This window comes from Microchirus variegatus (genome assembly GCF_963457635.1).
Source record: "Microchirus variegatus genome assembly, chromosome: 18".
In the NCBI taxonomy this organism is placed as follows: Eukaryota; Metazoa; Chordata; class Actinopteri; order Pleuronectiformes; family Soleidae; genus Microchirus; species Microchirus variegatus.
Genome location: NC_139819.1, coordinates 11,520,665 through 11,540,723, shown reverse-complemented (window position 1 = coordinate 11,540,723; position 20,059 = coordinate 11,520,665). Strand labels below are relative to the sequence as shown.

Here is a 20,059-nt window from a genome sequence, read left to right as displayed (position 1 = left end):
TAAGACTTGGATTCAAGTAGAAACATGAACAACTACTTGTTTTATAGTGTAGATACATTTACCAGCACCTTCTGTTTTGGTTTGGTTTGGTGTTTTGATCTGAATACTGAACTATACTGAAACTAAAAAAAAAACCCTCTCAAAAACATCTCAATCAGAAAAGTGTTTGTGGTAGAGAAATATAGAAAAAAAATTGAAATTTGACAACGGACATGCTGACGTTTATACTTTCTCTCAGAATAGGAAGCATCAGCCTAAGAACACTTTCTGCTTCTCCCTTATACACTTTGTTAGTGGATATCTGATGTATACAATGTTTTACGGTCCGTAATCGTCGACCTTTTCATTATGTGGTAATTCTCCACTGCTTCTCTGAAGCAGAAGCACTTTCACACTTGTTGTTGAAACGCTACAATTTGACAAATAGGTTCAAATCTATCTACACATGCAAGTTGTAAATCACATACACTTGGCAGGTGACTCACTAAGGGCACCACACACTGTGTGCAGTGCCAAATTTGAAGAAATGCGAAGAGATATCGGTAGAAATGGGACAGATATGTCGCTAAAAGAGACTGCTTCAGGATTAAACACAACCTGGCAACCCACAGGATCTTATTGGACAGAGGCTTTTTGCCGATATAAGAAGTGTTAGTAAAATCTTAATTTATGACTAAGATGGAGGTGATATATCAGACACTTGCTGCAGACTCTTTGTCTACTACTAGACTGGAGTGCTACTTGACATTATTTGCCACACTTCCCGTATGTCCTCACGGTCCCTTTTTCATACAAATCATTACAAAATACTCTGGTTAAATCGGTGAAGAAAGTGCTCCTGTTGTGTCTGAAATGTGACCGATCGTAACGTCTGCTGCTCCACACAAGCTCCCTCTTGTTGTCACGCTGACCTCGACAATAGTTCTAATTGAGAGCAGCACCATTCACTCTGTCGTCACATGGCTCGCTTTATCTGGCCAAGAAACAAGTGACGAGCAAGAGTGCAGCATGGAGTGACAGCTTCAAGAGCATTATCTTAGAATTTATTTATTTTTTTTGCGTTAGACTATTATATCACTCATTCCTTTTTGGAATCTGTCAGGCTCCTGTAAGGCAGCGGTGGGGAAAAAAATGAGGTTCAATTAGCAGATAAATGGTCTTGAACTCTACTCAGGAAAGAGTAAAGTATCATTGTTTTTAAATAGAGAAATCCAGAGAGAAGCACCGGACTTGAGAAATAGCTGTGTCTGTTTTATTATGTTCCTGTTTTTGATGATTCAATAAACAGAGAAGTAGAAAAGACTAACTGACCTCACGAAGAAGACATTTATATGCACAATTGAATAAGTGTTATATCCTCTGTGGAAAATTAAAGTGTCTGTTTCCAGATTCTTACTAGGTTGAGGTGAGTCATATTTCAGCTGGAAGGACAACTTAAGGAAATGAAAAACTCAGAGGTTGGCGCCAGATGAACATCTTTTATATGGGGGTTAACTTTAAGCATTAGCAGTTAGTTTGAAGTGATAGGATAGTTTTTGTACATTGATGCTAATACTTATATATATTTTTTATTTTTTATTTTTTTATAAAAAACCCCTGAATGCTGAACTTTAGAGGTGCTTTAGAGGTGCTTTTCAGAACTCTCAGAGTCACAGTCCATCAAAAAAAAAAAAAAAAGTTTTACAAAGAGAGATCAGAGTACAAGATAACACTTCATAGAACAGAGCAGCTCAGTTGTCTTTGTGGGATCTATGGCCACCTACTGGAGGCTGCACAGACTGTCTCAAATGTTGAGACAGTCTGTGCAGCAGGGTATATGCAGGAAGTTCATTTCAATACCTTTTTAACTCTTTTTCCAAGATATTTCCAGACCTTATCGCCACTTCAAGCGGTAATCAGCAACACATATTTAACTTACAAAACAGTTTTAGTTTGCAAAAACATCTATAGAGCACAACCATATAAAGGAACCCAACTCATAAGCAGGAAAGGAACAAGTAAGTAATACTTTGAATTTTGGAGTCTATTTTGTGCAAATTCAGATATTTTGTGCCAGGAGGAGGGCATTTGCCGTCGCAAGATGCGTACCGTGTATGCGTGTGGCCCCAAGACAAACACTTGAAGGAAAAAAAATACACCTATGCATACTTTTTTGCAGTGAAACGCTATGGATAAAATTTAATACCTCGTGAAATCGCGATTAAGACTTTTTAAGGGCCTTCATTTTCCCAGAATTGACCCCACGGACACCCTGTATATGCTGCTGCTGGAATTTTTTTTTTGGATTATCTGATCACAAAACATTTGGCTCGTAAGGGTAGTTTTCATTACATTAGTCAGACAATCTGTTGCAACAGTTGTATATCATATTTATGTGGATTAAAGCACAAGCAGACCAGTAAATACTTCCTCTCAGGTCTCAAACAAGACATAGGGACAGCGGATGGGGTCACAGAATTTATTATAGTATCAAACATTTTACCACATCATTTCAACCATATGTGAGGAACCAGGCCCACACTTGACTCTCAACAGTTACTTGTACACAGAATACCATTGATGTACCCTCCTAAAACTCTTCTCACTTAGCAGATGACTCTTGAATGTGTAATGTTATACATGTCAACACGGTATTTTTATTTTTACAATAAAAACACACATTTGATGCGTTTAAATAGATGTTGAATATGTCCTACTCGAATGACTCGCCGATCTGCCACTGGTGAAATGTGCCCCGAGGGCACAAACCCAAACACTACACTGAAGTGAACAACCAGGAGAATTTTACAGCACAGTAGGGTTGTAAAATTTTATTTGGATAAATCTGTACATGGAGGTTTTGGCCTTCAGTGTGGTCACATATATAAGTATGAAGACAAAGACAGGGAGCTCACTGAAGAACAGGAAGTGCTATCCATTACTCAAAGCTGGACAGGAAGTTCAGTACAACCTGCTTCAGTTTAACATCTGATGCCTCTGAGATCATGCCGTCAGCCCTGAAACATGGACAATGGGTTAAAAACTGTACACATCTAATATTTTTGTCCGAGAAGGGACATTTACGGCAAAAATTGTTTTACCTGATTGCGGCAAGCAGATCCTGTTGCTGGCTGAGGACGTGCTGCAGGAAGGCCTTCTCGAACCTTGTGATCTTGCTTGGCTCCATCTTGTCCAGGTGACCTCTGACACCAGCATAGATGACCGTTACCTGCTCCTCAATGGCCATGGGACCTGGAAGGAAAGTCAAAGTTTAGTGGTCTAATAGTGAGACAATTCAAACTGTACAATTACTCATGACACACAAAAAAGCCCCCACAACACTCACAGTACTGTCCTTGCTTCAGGAGTTCAGTAAGCCTGACTCCCCTGTTCAGAAGCTGCTGGGTGGCAGCGTCAAGGTCAGAACCGAACTGGGCGAAGGCAGCCACCTCACGGTACTGAGCCAGCTCCAGTTTCATGGTACCAGCCACCTATGTGAGCGGGGGGGGGGGCCATATAAACTGTTTACTGCAGCCCACAACTTAATTTAATGCATTTCACATGAGTTTTAACTTACCTGCTTCATGGCTTTAGTCTGAGCAGCAGATCCTACTCTGGACACAGACAGACCGACGTTGATAGCGGGGCGGATTCCCTTATAGAACAGCTCAGTCTCCAAGAAAATCTGCAGCCAACAGGTTTTGTACAGTTTAGAAAAACAGTATATAACAGAACAATTAATAGATGAAGATCATGAGGGAAAAAAAGAGACCAACCTGTCCGTCTGTAATAGAGATGACATTGGTGGGGATGTAAGCAGACACGTCACCGGCTTGGGTCTCGATGACGGGGAGGGCAGTGAGGGAGCCGCCGCCAAAGTTGTCGTTCATCTTGGCAGCTCTCTCCAGCAGACGGGAGTGCAGGTAGAACACATCACCGGGGTAGGCTTCACGACCAGGGGGACGACGCAGCAGCAGGGACATCTGACGGTAGGCAACGGCCTGAGGAGAAGAAAAAGGACATTTACCCACGAATTCTATCATTTCAATTACGGACATAGTTTTGACGGTGGTCGGAGTCTCACCTGCTTGGACAGATCATCATAGATGATGAGGGCATGCTTGCCATTGTCTCTGAAATACTCTCCCATGGAGCAGCCAGAGTATGGGGCCAGGTACTGCAGAGGGGCGGCATCAGAGGCGGTGGCAGAGACCACGATGGTGTACTTCATAGCATCGGCATCAGTCAGCCTCTTCACCAGCTGAGCAACAGTGGACCTCTTCTGTCCGATGGCGACGTAGATGCAGTACAGCTTCTTCTTCTCTTCAGTTCCCTCGTTGAAGCGCTTCTGGTTGATGATTGTATCGATGGCAATGGCGGTTTTGCTGGAGAGAGAAGTTATTGAATTGTTTAAGTGCATACTTACAAGGAAGAACTGGAGCTTTACAAAATGAGTAGATGTTAAACTGTATAAAACATCAACTCTAATTTAGAGCATTTACCCTGTCTGCCTGTCACCAATGATCAGCTCACGCTGGCCTCTACCGATGGGCACCAGACTGTCCACAGCTTTGATTCCAGTCTGCATAGGCTCCCGCACAGAAATACGAGGGATGATACCTGGGGCCTTCAGACCCACACGTCTACGGGTGTTGGAACCCAGAGGACCCTGAGGAAAATACCCACATGTATTTAAATGAGAAATTAAATGGTCAGTTGAACTACTTATTGTAACTACGTAGAGAATGATGTGCAAAAAAACCAAGGAATTTGTCAGTTAGAAAGCATGATTTGTTTTTTTCTTCCAAGTCGACTGCAAAACATTGCTTAAATGAAATAATTGCCACCAAGTCTTTCAAAGATTATAATTAAGTTCCAAATATTTTTTTAAGAGTTACTGTTCATTAAGAAGAAAATAAATCTCAAATAACCTTTCCATCAATGGCGTTTCCCAGAGCATCCACCACACGGCCAAGCAGCTCCACGCCAACAGGAACGTCCACAATGGCACCAGTCCTCTTCACAATGTCACCCTCCTTGATCAGCTTGTCGTTACCGAATACCACAACACCGACGTTGTCAGGCTCCAAGTTCAAAGACATACCCTGGAGAAATAACAAAAACAACTTGTTAGAACTTTAAAAACACAGCTAAACTCAAGATATGAGCAATTCAGGTATATGTTGTATTTATCCCTAACTTTAGCCATACCTTCAGACCAGAGGAGAATTCCACCATCTCTTCTGCCTGGACATTCCTCAGCCCGTACACTCTGGCAATACCATCTCCAATGGACAGCACACGTCCCGTCTCCTCTAGGTCTGCAGAGGTGTCAGCCCCCAGGATCTTCTCCTCCAAGATGGAGGACACCTCAGCTGTGCCTGTAAAATAGGACATTTATCTTAGAGGATGCATATTACAAACGACAAATAAATCACTCAAAACAAGTAGGCGTTCATTTTATTTTTTAAAACATGAATTTGCCATGCGTGCAAAAAACAACCTCACTGTTGCCTATAACTGCAATCACATTTCAACAAATTTGAAATCAAGGAGACGGAGCCATATTTAAGAGCAGACTATTCTGTGTGCTGTCATATTGTTAATCTAGGGATGCAACAGTGGGGGTTACGAAAAATACATAAAAATAACATTGTATACCATGAAATCACATTAATCAATTACATGGATTCATTTAAACCAATGCAACCAGGCGTTGACACAAATAAGAGCAACCATTAATTGATTAATACAAAAAAAAACCCTGCAACATATCAACTGTATTAGTGTGCCAGTCTATTACCATTTTTCCAGTCTTAAGAAACAGTTTATTAAAGTTCACCTAGTATTATACTTATATTTATTTTATTTTTCCTCTATACATTGTTCAACTGTGTCCAAGTAAACAATTATGGTAAGCAGTTCTGAAAGGTGTCATGCATTGTAAAAAAAAAAAGAAAGCTAAAAATGCTGTGACACTTACACATTAGTAATGTTTAATTAAAAGTTAATTGCTAGATTAATCAATCATTTCATAATTAGCATCTTCCCTTAATTGCACTCCTGTATCACCACACATATTGAGTCATCCTCTAAGGGAGAAAAGCACACCTCTACCTCCGTTAAAAATAAAGAATATTAATCCATGTCAGATTTTTTGCAGAATAATCGACTGCAGCGCTATTGTGCTGTTGTGTTCCCAACACACGACCATAGAGTATAGTTATAGGGGTTATGAAGAGCTGAGACTCTGAAAACAACGTTAAATCGATAACCCCCGTCAGTGACATTGAGGAGCTGGACAGAGTTGAAGGATAAAGTGTGTGTCCTGGGGTTGTTGTCTGTCTCACCTGTCTTCTGCAGCCATGGTCTGTGTGTGTGGAGGTGGTTGACCCCAACACAAGCGGCCGGCACAGCCTTGGAAACCTGCGATCAACGTCAGATGAGTTTCATTAAACAAATACTGCATGAAAAAGACAGTTCAACCATTACATCTGCGGCGACGGCTTTACAGAGTGTGCACTTTGAAAGTTGGACTGCTGAGAAAGAGGACATGCGCTGTCAGGCTTTCTGACCTTCAGAGCATGGCTGAATGAAGTGTTAGCAGAGAGCTACACTTATTAGCACGCGTGCTAAGTTTAACGTAGCTTGCTGCAATGACGATGGCTGCCGCTTTACAAGGGCAAAGGGAACGAACACATTGACATTTTCAATTGAAGCGTTACTAGCACCGTAATATTGACGATAAAGACTAGTACCGACAAAAAGCCGCATACGTCAATGGTTGACGACTTAGTTAGCTAGCGGCCTGCAGCGTTAACGTTACCCTTCACGCCCACAAGGTTCACACCGACATTTTTATCGAATTAATGCGTCATCCACGCCGTATGTGTGTTAGTGGTTTGAATAAATACTCACAAATCCGGCCCTTCTTGGCAGAGTCCTGACCAAAGCTGCTGCAACTCTCACGGATAGCATGTTGTCGGGTTGCTAATGACCTGTCCTACACCACTGACTGTGAGCGAATGTAATGGCTGAATGAACTCTTCTTCTATTTATGTCACGCATGATACTTTTCCTGCTTTACGACTCAACTCTGCCACCTGTTGGCAGGAAGACGACACTGGCCGCCAGATATTATACTGTATATATATATAAATATGTATACACCCACCGATCAGTATTTTCTTTCTTTTATTTAAACCTTTTACTTTTAAGGCTTGAAAATATTCCGGAAAAAAATAAACAAACAGGAATTTGTTTATTCCCCCCCAAAAGATCACATTTTTGAGGCACTAAATATTGGTGAAAAGATAAGCAAATTGGCACGCAAATCAGAACTGGAAAAAAATAATTATAAAACAAGGCAATCAGAGATGGCAGACTTCACCCCATTCACGCAACAAGCCTCTGGCGGCCCCTGTTGGTCATATTGGTAAGTGCAAGTGCGGAAGCACAAACAATCAAATACAAAAAAGACAAACAGAGCCACTAAAAACAATACTTCACTCACAGTAAAGTGATAAGAGGAATAAAAGGTCCTCAAAGGTGAAACCCGTAGGACAAAGCGGAAAAATATGTCACAGAGACTCAGGAATAATATTCCTGAGTCTCTGGAATATTAAAATATTAACAAACTGAACTCACCAACAACAACAGTACAGCCAAAATATTTGCATTTAAAAAAATATTTTGCAGACTGCAAATCATATTTATTTTTGAAATCATGGTTTGGCATGTGGTGCCACCTACCACCGTCTACCAGTCATTGCAGTCAGTAGAGTCTCAGCTGCCGAGCAACCATGGGTTGCCAGTTATGCCTGAGCTACAATGGCGGAGAAAAGGAAACTTAAAAGAGCTCAGTATTTTGAATTTGAGTATAGTAACCGTTTTTGGCCACAATCTTACACATGGCACCTTTAAGTAGGGGGCATGTGGCCCGCAGGCCGCGAGTTTGAGACCTCTAGAACTTTTGAAACCAGAATTTTAATTTTAAATCAGTCAGCTCAATATTGAAAAGTGATCTATATTTCACACTGCTTAATGAACTGCTGTCATTGCACTTCATTCCCTTCACTTAAACGCAGCCGAATACAATTATGGACTGGGAAAAGAAAGTATTTCCATTGTGTAAATGTCATTCAATGTCATTCAAATAGCTGGAGGTGACTAACGCTGCAACATCGCCCCCTTGTGTCCCGCACCTCAAACGGCATGTCTGCTTTGGTCAACGACAGCCAAGGCGAGTCAGACAGTCGATGCGTATGGTTCGCCTGTGGCGCTCGTAACCAGCCAGCAGCAACCAGCCGCCTGAATGTAGATCCGCATGGGCTACTACTACTCCATCTCTCCGAATAACCCAGCGGAATCATAAGATAAGGATCCCAGGATGGTGTTAGTGCATGTCGGATATCTGGTTCTTCCCGTATTCGGCTCAGTAAGAAACCGAGGTACTGTATTAATTCATATTCACGTCGATGCCCAGAAACATGTGCCCTGTTTATCTTAATTTTCACTGCAGCTGTTGGTTAGCTAGCTGGAGCTTAGCCGTCGAGTTAGCTCGCGTTAGCTAGCTTTTTATGAAAAAAACAACGGTCCAGTTCCTCGCGAACGTAGCTCTTTAATAACCCCCCGTTTTTAATTATATTTAATTAATGTAAACTAGTGAACTATGTCATTTTCAGCGTGTAATTGCGTGTAATTAAAACACCGCCGCTGCTGTCGGAGATAAGCTAACTGGCTGCTTGGCTCAGTCTATGTCTTGGAACGTGAACGTTCCTGACAAAGGATCGCACACAACGGGCGCGCGGCTAAATCCGCAGCCCCCGCATAGACACTCGATATTGTCCCGAGATACATTTTAATCGTGCGATTTTTTTTCTCCCCAAGTCGCATTACGTTGCATTGTTATTCACCCCCAACCCCCCTCCGCTATCCTGTGCACAAAATACCGCAAAATAGACGTAGCCTTTCCAGCCAGTCAGCTTATTTGAGCACGGATGATGTCATTTGAAGATCATCTGCTTCTGCTGTCGCTCGCCGTGTTTTCATTAATTATCATTATTATTATTATTGTCCGTGTCAATTGGGCCAGTGGGTTAATCGATACACGGCCGTTTGTCCCGGGAGAGCGTGCATTTCCGAGCCCATCAACGCATCACTCACTTTATTTTTCTCCTTTTCATTTTCTAATTGGCAATTCAGCAGCGGTTTGTGTCTGAAGCCGGCGACTGAATTGCAAATAGAACCAAATAGATCCAAACAGAACTGTGTGCGATCAGAGCTAAACAGCGATGAAGCTACAGTGTAACATTAATATCACAACAGTGGCATCAGTGATTTCATTGTGCTTTTATTTCTGTTCTTATTTCCCTGTTTTCATAGTATGGAGGCTGGCTCTACATTCTGCATTTATCAGATCTTTGTCGTCCCCCCCCATTGTGTAGCTAATGATCATCTGCTGCTGTGTGGTGTGGCGTGGCCTCTGCCTGTTCTCTGCATTTAGCTGTATTGTGAATCCCTTCTTCATTTCCTCTTTCCATCAGAAGACGACATTGGTATTAAAAAAACACCCTCCCCCTTCCCAAGATGTATTCAGCCATAGACTTTTCCATGTCAAGCTAAAACAATAGCTAACACCTAGACCAGAGCACCTTTTTTGTCTTTTTCTGTCAAATTGCTGTAGCACTGAGTAAACATTTTAGCTCTTTTTTTTTAGATATCAGTTGAATGTCATTGTGTACCTCCCATCCAGTCTTGATAGACAACATGCTGTAAATTCCTGTAAAGTGGATACATTTTGCATGATCTCAAATACTGCACTGCATCATTGAACACCAGAATTCGGCTCATCCTCCTCCTCTTCACACAAGGTGCAATGTACGTGACTAGAATGACCTATGATTGTTAAAAAAAAAAAAAAAAAAACCCTAAACAAATGAGCAAGCATGCACAGTGGAGCCACATGCATGGTGTTTTGTATTGTCAAAGTCAGCGTTGCAGCATACACTGCCTGGCCAAAAAAAGTCACCACCTGGATTTAACTAAGCAAATAGGTATAGGTAAGAGCCTCCTATTGGATAATTACTGTATGGGTGTTATTTAACCCCAAATGATGCAATGAGTAGCTTCTCGTTTTTTAAACAACCATGTCAATAGACACATCCTGTGGTCGTGGGAAAGATGTTGGTCTGTTTGAGAGGGGTCAAATCATTGGCCTGCATCAAGCAGACAAAACCGCTTAGGAGATTGCAGAAACTACTAAAAGAACTGTCGTCACTTAAGCGTTTAGTGAAATCAAATTGCAGAAAAACAACAGTAGAAGTCGGGGAATAGTAAAAGTAAGAGCATTTCCACACGCACAATGCGAAGGGAACTGAACACTTGTGTAGCCTTAAGAAAATCACTAATCAGTGAGGCTAATTGGGGATAAAAGGCTTCATTTTGCTAGGGAGCATAAATATTGGACTCTGGAGCAATCTGGAAGAAGGTCATGTGGTCTGATGAGTCCAGATTTACTCTGTACCAGAGTGATGGGCACATCAGGGTAAGAAGAGAGGCAGATAAAGTGATGCACCCTTCATGCCTAGTGCCTACTGTACAAGCATTAGGGGGAAGTGCTATGATTTGGGGTTGCTGCAGTTTGTCAGGTCTAGGTTCAGCAACATTATGTGCCCAAAGAATACATGAATATACTGAATGACCAGATTATTCCATCACTGGATATTCCAAGATGACAATGCCAGGATTCACCCAGCGCAAATTGTGAAAGAGTGGTTCAGGGAGCATGAGACAATCATTTTCACACATGGCTTGGCCACCACAGAGTCCAGACCTTAGCCCCATTGAGAATATTTGGGATGTGCTGGAGAAGGCTTTGCCACCATCAATACAAGATCTTGTTGAAAAATGAATGTAACACGGGACAGAAATAAATCTTGTGACATTGCAGAAGCTTATCAAAACAATGCCACAGCAAAGGTGTGCCGTTAATATTAGTGTGACTTTCTTTTGGCCAGGTAGTGTATGTTCTCATGTGATCTGTTGAAAAGTAATCTGAAGGTACACTGCACCTGCACACAACAACCTGCCATAACTGTCTTCATTTTTGTGTAATCCTTTTTGTTCCCTTTGCAAATTTCAAGCTTTGAATCACACTGAATTGTCAGGGCCGTTTGCCGTTTAATGGGCAAATGAAACAAGTAATCAAAACATGCTCACTGGTGGTTCATCACTTCCCTATTCCCCCCCACCCCCACTAACATAAGGCCAAAATGCTATCCATTTCACAGGGATGCCTATTTTCCTGCACTGCTAAAAGATGCTCTATTAGTAATAACGTCTTTTATTGTTTGGTTGTGGTCTCTCTTTACCTTTTGTTCTGGTAATAGTACTTTCAATGCATGGTCACGTTTATGATTCATAATTTTTTGTTTTTTGTTTTTCTACATTGACTAGTGAAAAAATCCAATGTAATCTTTCTGTAGTAAAGATGTACCCTGCTGTACTGGAATCATGTGCTGTAGCCAACACGTCTGCTCATTGGATGCCGCTTTTGTTCTTTTTAACCCTATATGGAGCATGGTGGGCCTTGCCTTCAGTCTATGTTGTTTATTTTTGTTGCATGGAATTATACTATGATTACAAACAAAACGGGGGGAAAAAAAGACACATTTCACATATACTAATATTTTTCAATAAAGAATATAGTGTTTTTCCTAACCTTCAGTGTGCTTCTTGCTGATTTCCATTTATTGTCCTCCCTCTCCCTTGTCCCTACCTGCCCCCTCTCCACCCCCCCACCCACCTCCTCTCCTGCTGTGACAAAGATAGACGATTTCCACGCTTCCTCCATCACAAGGCCTGAATGAGTCTATCTGCTGTCGTTCATGGTGAACGTTTTCACTGAGATGCTTGAAAACGCAGTGTGCTACTTAAAATCTAGACTTGAGCCTTTGACCCATGGCAGCAAGGTCATCTGTTGTCTGCCCGACTACACTGACGACCTCTTAAGATGAAAATACTGCTAGAAAGCCATACTGTTTATCTGTCGTGGGTGTGTTTAAAAATCATACTGCCTTTCTCAAGCATACTCCCAGTAAATGCAATGTAGACTTTGCCACGTGATTTTTTTTTTTTTTTTTTAACAATTTCCGCTATTTACACCACAATTCGTCATGTATTTTTGCTCTGTCAAAGCAAATCAAACTCAAACCGTACAGGAATTTTGCATCACCAGTAAGAACTGCACAATGTTAATGTCTAAACTAGCATTACTCTTGTTCTTTTTCTGCCAAAAGGACATAATGAAACACAGAACTCACTGCTTCACTGCAGCCTTGCAATGCCTTCTTTTAGCCCAGATCTCCTCAAAGGTCTCTAATCAAAGCTAAATTCGTTAGTGTAGTGTCTCGGTCCTAAAATGAAAAAGCTCTTTTCAGCCAAAGCTCAGTATTAATACCATATTGCACCACAGCACAAGCTAGCCTGTCTTTTACTCTGTTAATTCTTGTCAGCAGTCTGTTCTGCACGGTTGCCAAATAGCTGTGGTTGGGGAGAGTAAAGCATCCAAGCTATTTCCTCTAAACTGAATGTTCAGACGGGAGGAAAAAACTTGTAGAGCTATAGTGTGTATGTAAGAGTTAGGCTAAGCACGTACACTATCTGTGGTCACTTTATCAGGCACTTTAAGAGGCACCTGGTGTGGTTTTCTACATGCCCAGAGATGGTCTTTTGCATATATTGGTTATATCTGGCCATTCTCTTCTGACCTCTGGTATCAGCAAGGCTGATAAATAAATTAGTCCTGCTGGAGAAATTCTTATCTGCATTAAATCCAACCTCTACTAGAAACCTTCGAACTGGCAACCCTTCTGTTACAAGCCAAGTTCCCTTTCCACTTGGGCTGCCCTGAACTGCAGAGAGAACTGCTGTGCTCACGGGTTATTTTCTCTCTTTTTCGGACCATTCTCTGTAAAACCCAGAGATGGTTGTGTGTGAAAATCCCAGTAGATCAGCAGCTTTCTGAAAAAGTCAGACGAGCCCCTTTGGCACCAATAACCATGACTCATTCAGAGTCTTTTAAATCACCATCTCCATTCTAATGCTTGATTTTAGGGCGTCTTGACCATGTCTACAAGCCCAAATGCATTAATTTGCTGCCATGTGAATGGTTGATTATTTTGTGTCGCCAAGCAGTTGAATGGGTGAACTGAGATTTAATTATTGACCACTTTCATTTTGAAGGTTGAAGGAGTTGTATAGACAGAGACTTGGCACCCAGACAGTAATCTACAGTATATCTTTATCTCAAACAGCCTGGTACTTAATGTTTACTTACGTGAGTGCACTGACCTGCTGTCAGCTCCTGCTGCTGCGTTTACGAGAGTCCAGTAGTGTTGAAGACCATATACTGGTAGATCTCATCGGCTCTGTGAATCAGAAGACCGGGGAGTCAATCCAGAGGTCGGAAAAAAGCAATAAAAGAAATGTGTGTGTGTGGGACCGCAAAAATGGTTGTCATGTTCATGGTACTTGTGGTAACCATCATTTTCCCACCCCCACAGAAGTATTTTTCACCCTAGGTAAGAGGTAGGGCTTCATAAACATGCTATATCACACGCACACATACACAGTGACATCACATTTCACCCACAATTTATTCCAACTACTCTCTCCCAACGAGTGCTTGACGACTTCTGCTTCTCCTCCACAGGATCCCATTTCAATCGGCAACAGCAGCAACAGCAGCAGCACAGCCATGCTACCTCTTGCCGGCACTTCCAGTTAGGTCCTCAGGCCCCGCTGCCCATGGACTTCCCCATGCCCCACCCAGGGCAGCCACAGTCAGGCATCAACCCCCACCTGGCGCCTCCCGGCCACCAGCATGGCCCTCAGCTCCACCCGACCCTCAATCCTATACCTGCTCCCCAGTTCCAGGACATCCCTGCCCCTCCCTTCCTACCTCAGGCATTACACCAGCAATACCTCCTCCAGCAGCAGATCCTTGAGGCCCAGCACCGACACATCCTGCCACCCTCCAGGTATCCACACAGGTTTACAGTGTCTTTTACCCTAAGGTCTTTATTATTTATTTTAATTTTTTTAATACCTGGTTATGTGTCTTAGTAGGCGCACCCCAGAGAGAGTTCCTCACCAGCCACACAGATTACGGCCTGGCTACGAGTTTGCTCCACCTCTCCATGTCCCACCTCAGCCTGTGGTGCAACAGCCGCGCTACCTGGCTGAGGGTACAGACTGGTAGGCAAAAAAACCTCTAATCATACAAGTGCAATAGGATTTGTTCTGCAAGTCCACTAAGACAACTTAAATACATTTTAAAAGCGCATGTTAATACTATATTTCATTACACCATTGACTTCTTAATTGGGTTTAATCATAAGTTGGAGAAAGGTTCAAAGCAAACCAACTCTTATTAGAAACTAAACTGGAAAAACTAACATAGTTAATAACACTAGAGATAGACCACTATTGGTTTTGCTATGGTCATTGCTGATATCAGGCTTAGAAATCAAAGATCAGTAGTGTACACTACTGTTCAAAAGTTTGGGGTCACCTATACAATTTTTTGGTGTTTTCCATTAAAAGTCGCACTTTTATTCATCAAGAGTTGCAAAATTAATAGAAAATATAGCCAAGACATTGAAAAGATTAGAAATAATGATTTTTATTCCAAATAATAATTTTGCCCTTTCGTCAAAGAACCAGCAGAACTGTTTTCAGCTGTGCTAACATAATTGCACAAGGGTTTATAAGGATTTTCTTATCATCCAATAGCCTTCTTACGCGATTAGCAAACACAATGTACCATTAGAACACTGGACATAGGCCTCTATACACCTATGTACATATTAAAAACCAGATGTTTGCAGCGAGAATAGTTGTTTACCACATTAACAATGTATTGTGTATTTGTAAGTGACCCCAAACTTTTGAACAGTAGTGTATCTCAGAGCCTTTACAGAAGTATCTCTGTGGTTCAAATACTATGGCTAACAGTAAAATATCCCTTAAAACACAGTAAAAGGTGACTTGTGTGACCTTTTTTTTCCTGTTTCTGCACAGGGATCTAAGTGTAGATGCTGGACTGCCCCCTCACCAGTATCACATCCATCCACTGCCACAGCACTATCAGCACTACTTGTCCTCTCCGAGGATGCACCACTTCCCTCGAAACAATGCCTCAACACAAGTGGTGAGTCGTGATCGTACGGATGAACTCTCTGTGATTCTCCCCTGGTTTTCTGAGATTAATCTTGGTACCAAACCACCGGGGGGTGGGGGGTGGTGGGGCGACGACCTGTGCTCCCATGCTTTCTTTTCTTTTTTTTCCCCTCCTCCTGATTACTGCTGCAGAGCTGACTCGAGCTTCTTTTATCTGCCATCTCCCAGGTTGTCCATGAGATCAGAAACTACCCATATCCCCAGCTGCATTTGCTCGCTCTGCAGAGTCTCAACCCCTCCCGCCACGCGTCTGCTGTGAGAGAGAGCTACGAGGTTTGTGCTGCCTCTTCCCCTCTCTCCTCTCTCTCTCTCTCTCCTTAGCAGACACACCAGTCTACACTCATTTATCACATCTTAGTGACCACAGTGCAGGTCAGGCTTGAGTGTGTAAATGATTGTCTTGCTTCCAGTAACTCTGGGTTCCAGATGCCTCAAATTGTCCAGCTGTCTTGGATCTTCGTGTCATTTGTTTTCATTTGATTAAGTTGTCTTCTAAGAGGCAGTTTCTGGTCCCTTGAACTATAGATTTTATTACTGTATATTAATATATTCTACATACTCTATGTGGTGTTTGAATATATTGCAATGGAGACTTATTGTGCTGCCTCTGTAGGAGCTCCTGCAGCTTGAGGACAGACTAGGCAGCGTCAATCGAGGAGCGGTACAAACGACCATAGAGAGATTCACTTTCCCACATAAGTACAAAAAGGTAAGGTTGTTTCTTCAAAAGACGGTAATGTTGAAAGTTAGTGTTGGGTCAAGAGGTTTAAAGGGTGAAGTCAAAGATTTCCATTAACACAACTACCGTTCAAAAGTTTGGCGTCACCTATATAATTTTTTGGTGTTTTCCATTAAAAGCCACACTTTTATTCATCAAAAGAGTGACAAAAATAAATAGAAAATATAGTCATGACATTGACAAGATTAGAAATAATTTTTGTTGCGCTAACATCATTGCACAAGGGTTTTCTAATCATCCAAACGCCATTAGCAACACAATGTACCATTAGAACACTGGAAATGGGCCTCTATACACCTATGTACATATTCCATTAAAAACCAGGCGTTTGCAGCTAGACTTGTCGTTTACCACATTAAAAATGTATAGATTGTATTTCTGATTCATTTAATGTTATAGTCATTGAAAAAAAGAATTTCTAAGTGACCCCAAACTTTTGAACGGTAGTGTAATGTGTGTAATGAATTAAAACACTGAACATAACCCAAACACTCAGAAAGGAGCATGAAATCATTAAGTACATCGAGGGAGAGGAGAAGTTAATTGAGTCTATTCCCTCTGATGCCTATCACAGAAACATGATTGGGTCACTCCTTTCTCCGTTGTTTTTCTAATGTTCTGACTCACAGCCACCTATGGCATAAACAAAACAGTCAGCTGCTTGACACACTGTAATTATAATCATTATAATCATAATAACCTTAATTAAATCCTGTTTGCACTTACCCCTGCCTGCAGAGAATACCCCAGGACCTGAAGATGTGTCTGGATGACGAGGAGCTGGACACGGATGAGAAGTGCACCATCTGTCTGTCGATGCTGGAGGATGGAGAGGATGTCAGGTACAAGTATACATTTATTTCAGCAAAAAATAGCTGCTTATGCAAATGTTAACATAACATGAATGTGTTGTAGCTGTCCTGTTCCCCAGCTGCACGCATAGACCTTATATAAAATAAGGATTTTCCTGGTTTCAACAGTATACAGCGAGTAAAGATGGAAAAATATTCCAACAGTGCAAACGGGATCTGTTAAGAGGGATTTAGAGGAGCATAATGTGTGATTGACAGATGGACGCCTGGTTGCAGGCGGTGTGTGCAAAAATGTCAAACGGCGCCGGTCAAATCAAGGCTTCAGTACGAGTTCAGATGCTTATGGGTGATGTCACGACCATCTTTGTATCTGCATTCATGGTCCATAAAGAATAATAATGCTGCTGACTTCATCCAGACTTATCCATGTAGGTTTAAATTTGAGTGAAACGTCCTAATCTACTGCATGGATTACCATGAAATATGTTCAGAATGAGACACATTCAACAAGAATATCCCTATGAAAAGTTCATGCTACAGTGATATTCTACCATGAAAGCAGGGCATTTATCACAAACAAGAGCTCACAACAGTTGTGGCAATACCACAACAAAACATCTCAGTGTCTCAAAGTGTTGTCTTGGGCTCATGATGTGAACATTAGAGGACTGTTTGAATACAAAGAACTTTTAGTGGTTCAAAAGTCCAGATACAAACACACTGATCCTCACATTTCCTGAAGGGTTTTGCTTCAGAATGGCTCCACAGCCGTGCAGTCAAAGCACTTTTTTTTTTAAACCGTAAATTGGTTCCGACACAGACGTTCAAAGCATGAGGAACAGAAATCCCATCACATGATTTCTTCCAGCACCTCATCTTGAAAATTAGCATTTCACAACTCTTATGATGTGTGTCCAACAACAGAAAGTCACTTCAAGAATGTGGTTGTTTTCAAAAGAGAATTTACCTATAATAATTACTCCGAGCTTGTCGTTTGTGCAGTGAATCTTTCAAGAATCCTGTGACCTCCTAACAACCACAACCTGTGGCTATATGTCTCCTGAAGGCCTTAATAAATAGCGATTCTTTGTCAAACTGCATTGTCTGAGTCCAAATGTGCATTTCTGGCAGCAGCCACGGTTAAAATCAACTGCAAGCTCTGAAGCGAAATGTGATCACAAGAGGTCACTGGAGACGTCGGCCGGTGCCAAATGTAAACCACAGAGCGACAACTGCGTCTATTCTCGACACAATCAGGAAACTCGAGACGACAGGAGCCATGAATCACATGCACATCAATAATTCCGAGGCCTTCACTTTGTTGTAACCAAGCAGTTGTTTTTGTACTTGCTCTCATGTTGATTTCGGTCAACATTTGCTTAAAACTGAACTATTAGAAATACGTTTTGAGCGATTTGGTTTATTGACATTATGATTTCTAAAATTTCTATATTTCTCAAACATTAAGGGCCATTTCTGTTTTTATTTAGTGTCTAAAAATGTGTTATTATTGTAATGCTAGGCACGTTAACACCGGTTAGCGTTAATGGCGTCAACGTTAAAGCATGACATGTATCCATGACGACTGTCCAGAAAAAAGACGCGCATGACGTCATGTTTTACATGACTCCCGATTGTTAAAATGAGTCTCTAACATAACACTAAACTTTAAAAACAGAGGCACACATACGCAGTACACAGGTACGCTGGTTATTTGTAGCGCTGCTCTTTTCCATTAATAAACAGACCACTCCAGTTCGACTGTAGGTGCGCTAAAGGAGCCAACGCAGCTTATTTTCAGACACTCCAAACTTGATTATAAGCAGGTATTTAATAAGTGTAATAACAAACCATTTTTCCTGTTTCACTTGTGATTATTACAAAGCTTTTTACCTAAAATCATAGCTTTAAAATCATTTTAAATTGCTATTGTTGGGAGAAAGGTGTCTCTCTTTTTAATGTGCATTTCTGATTTGCACATCAAACACCTGCATGCAAAACTCAAAATCGTGCATTATTTATAGGGTTACAGCTTGACAGGAGGGTTGATAATTTGGCATAGTTTCCACTCTTCACCAGGTTAATACATTTATTTTAAATGACTCACTGTGTCCCCTCTCTGTGTTTGCAGGAGATTACCTTGCATGCACCTCTTCCACCAGGCGTGCGTGGACCAGTGGCTGGCCACCAGCAGGAAATGCCCCATCTGCAGAGTGGACATTGAGACTCAGCTGACCCCCGACAGTTGATAGCTCCTGTCGGTTTCCCGCAGCTTCGGATCTGGGTCTTGTTATAATTCTCGATTGCCTCCCATCTGGGGTGGGCAAGCTCTGCCAAACATCCCTCTTCCCCTCCTCCACATCACTCAAAGAGCCTGCCTTCTGAGACGGCTGTGACAGAGGGATCAACAAAGCACACTCACCAACAACACAGCGAGGGGACGGGGACCGGGACCGGGGCGGTGGTGGGATGGGGGGGGAATGATGCACAGACGAGTTGGCTGGACTGAAGGTTGGTTGAATGGACTTTAACTGGATGTGAAGGTTAGCAGAGGACACGTGTGAACAGATGTGCTGAGGCGTCACACACACACACGTTTCTGTCAGATGTGTAGCCTGTGTACATTTCTCCATACAACCACATAGAGAGAGACAGAGGACACTGAATATATACCAACCTCCCCAACTCCAAGTGTGGTGCATTTAGGCCATTTCTCTGCCACAACATCTACCCCCCCCCCCTCTCTCCCAGGCCTGTGAAAAATCCTTTAAGCTGCACTCTGCCCAAGCCCTCAGCACATCTGTACAGAACATTATCAAATGATTAGCATGAGGTTGTTTGGTGTGAACTCTTGTAGCTGAATGCTTGTGGTGTAATGGAGTATAGTACTGAATAAGTATTTACAGAGTAACAGTGTTGTGTAGCAAGCAAAAAGCCTTTTTGAGAACTATGTTTGTGAAAAAGAAAAACCTACAGAGGAGTGCGAGTACAGCTCTGACAGTGACAATATTCAGTGTGTTTAATCATCCTAGGCAACAAGAGAAAGAGCAAAAAAAAGAAGAGAAAAAAAAGAGGCCCAAACTCAACCCCCTCCCCTCTTTCTTGTCTAACACGGTTTTGGATTTACAGATAGTAGATGCCATCAGAGTTTGATGCTGAACCCGCTAACTGCAGGCATGGCTTCCAGTGATTTGTGTAGTGTCGTAGTCAAGGCCTCTATTACCTAGAGCGGAGGCCTCGGATGTGCATGCTGTATGGCAGGCTTGGGCTGTGTCGTTAATATTGT

At 42.0% G+C, this 20,059-nt stretch overlaps 2 protein-coding genes across 2 annotated transcripts; one reads left to right on the top strand and one right to left on the bottom strand.

Moving 5' to 3' along the window:
* Positions 1-2,450: 2,450 nt before the first annotated feature.
* On the bottom strand, positions 2,451-7,018 carry LOC310939633 (ATP synthase subunit alpha, mitochondrial-like). The gene is made up of 11 exons (XM_083904439.1): positions 6,898-7,018; positions 6,330-6,405; positions 5,191-5,360; positions 4,911-5,084; positions 4,482-4,648; positions 4,064-4,364; positions 3,756-3,980; positions 3,557-3,664; positions 3,326-3,470; positions 3,081-3,231; positions 2,451-2,996 (listed from the first exon to the last, which is right to left on the bottom strand). Exons 1-11 carry the CDS (start codon positions 6,955-6,957, stop codon positions 2,918-2,920), a joined length of 1,656 nt encoding a protein of 551 aa, XP_083760565.1. The 5' UTR covers positions 6,958-7,018; the 3' UTR covers positions 2,451-2,917.
* A 6,637-nt stretch (positions 7,019-13,655) lies between these two features.
* On the top strand, positions 13,656-19,221 carry LOC310940457 (E3 ubiquitin-protein ligase ARK2C-like). The gene is made up of 7 exons (XM_083905434.1): positions 13,656-14,021; positions 14,107-14,238; positions 15,064-15,193; positions 15,391-15,495; positions 15,836-15,931; positions 16,700-16,803; positions 18,905-19,221. The coding sequence occupies exons 1-7, from the start codon at positions 13,789-13,791 to the stop codon at positions 19,020-19,022; spliced, it is 918 nt and encodes a 305-aa protein (XP_083761560.1). The 5' UTR covers positions 13,656-13,788; the 3' UTR covers positions 19,023-19,221.
* Positions 19,222-20,059: the final 838 nt, after the last annotated feature.